Raw genomic sequence first — 1,998 nt, forward strand, 5'->3', positions numbered from 1 at the left:
TAAAAAAATGAAAAGAATAAAAAATAACAAAAACCCCGACCCCCCTTACCAGCAGCAACAACAACAACAACAACAACAACAACAACAACAACAACAACAACAACAATAAGAACAACAAACTTGATTGATATTTTATTGATGCGGATGTAAAACACTACCAACAACGACTCTGCTCGAGGAGCAGAAAATGAGCGCTCAGGTCTGTGACTGGCAGGTGCTTTAGTGTGGTTTGTTCCTTCTTTCTTATCAAACATCGCCTTGCGTTGTTTTATTTTTCTTTATCAATATTATTGATATGATATTGACAATATGTAAGAGGACCACCCGTGTAAGGCGACCCCTCTTCTTCTCCTGTGGGTGATTGGCGGGTGCCTTAGAGTGGTTTGCTCCTTCTTTCTCATCAAACATCCTTCGCTCTTATCTCTCCTCCTTCTTTTTGTGTGCGTTACTCTCTTGTAACACCTCTAATCTTCGGCACTTATTACGCTGGCTCTAAGTGCCGTATAACTCTTACTAAAGTTAAACTAATCTACATTCTTTCCCAGCGTCTAACGCTGTCTTGGGCTACCAGTACGAGGGTAACGCGACCCTGGGCGGCCCTAGCGGACTCATGTATGATGCCTGGAACATTCAGTTCACTGCGGGAATGAACATCACTATTGCCCTGACTAGGACCGGATGTATACCTGTCCTGGAGAATGTCATGACAAGCAATGCAATGGGTAAGATAGCTTTGAGGGTTTGTTTTCTTTTTGATTCTGTTTTTGTGTTTTTTAGAAATTCGAGTAAAGATTTATTATCAAAGCCTAGGTATAATTTTACCACAACCTCCCACCAAAAAATAAGACCAATAAATGATTTTCTAAGAAGAATAATAATTATGAATAATAATAATAATAATAATAATACTAATAATAATAATACTAATAATACTAATAATAATAATAATAATAATGATAATAATAATGATAATACTGATAATACTGATAATAATAATAATAACATCAACAACAACAACAATAATAATAATAATAATAACCCTTGGGATAAATATTTCCAGCACTTTTGAGTAATATGATACCTTTCACAAAATTGTTAGCACTAATCTCAAAATGTTGGCGAGTACTGGAAATAATATTAGGAAATAAATGACATGCCCACACTTGTGTATACTGAGTTTTTGTAAACTAAAGGAACATTACGCCTTTAAAACGAACGTTTGTACATGGTGTGATCATACCGCAATATAAAGGTTACTTGAGGTAAATCATATTAGTTGTCTTTTTAATAGCCCCCCTCCCCCCGAAATTATTCATTCCCCGTGGGTGGACATGAGCACAGCAAAAAATATCTCCCAAGCAAACCACAGCCAGTCTTGCGTCCTTTCGAATATTACTCTAAACCGTGATAACTAAATATCCTGTTCAAAATGTGATTAGCAAAAGTTCTCTTTCATTTTGCCTGAGCTTTTCTTCATAATGAATGATTGGAGTTTATGTATTTCGTTGACACAGTTAGTAAAACACCAATAAGCAAACAATGTTCCTTGGCATTTCTCGTTAACACTGAGTAATACTATTGGAAACAACAGAAACCATGTGCGTCAAATTTAGAGCAAGTCTACATTTTTTTTGTCAGAGGAAAGTGGATAAATTGTGCCATTGAAATTCTTGAAATTCCTATTCAACTCTCTGTTCTTAAGCTAAATCGACTATCCCAGCTCTATCGACTATTGACGCCCTAGAGGTATAGGAGGACGGATAAAGGGAAGTAAAGTAGACTATCCCAACCCAATGTTCTGCTAAAGTGGTCACTCCCCCATTCTCAATACTAGTTAACTTGACCTATTCATCCCCCCTCAAAAAAAAAAAAAAAAATGATAAAAACCCCCCCCCCCCCCCACATAAAATAAAATAAAATATATTTCAAAAGAGTAAAAAATCATAAATGACATATTCTATAGTTGTTGCTCTAAGTGTGATTTTCTTCTTTCTTTGT

At 35.8% G+C, this 1,998-nt stretch overlaps 1 protein-coding gene across 1 annotated transcript in view; it reads left to right on the plus strand.

The window, feature by feature from the left end:
• Positions 1-1,998, plus strand: part of LOC101856085 — a gene marked incomplete in the record, with an annotated part of 9,026 nt that overhangs the window by 6,283 nt on the left and 745 nt on the right. The window contains 1 exon segment of the mRNA XM_005094133.3: positions 546-722. Within this exon segment, the coding sequence (XP_005094190.2) occupies positions 546-722 (177 nt within the window).

This window comes from Aplysia californica, unplaced genomic scaffold (assembly GCF_000002075.1).
Source record: "Aplysia californica isolate F4 #8 unplaced genomic scaffold, AplCal3.0 scaffold00076, whole genome shotgun sequence".
NCBI classification, from domain to species: domain Eukaryota; kingdom Metazoa; phylum Mollusca; class Gastropoda; order Aplysiida; family Aplysiidae; genus Aplysia; species Aplysia californica.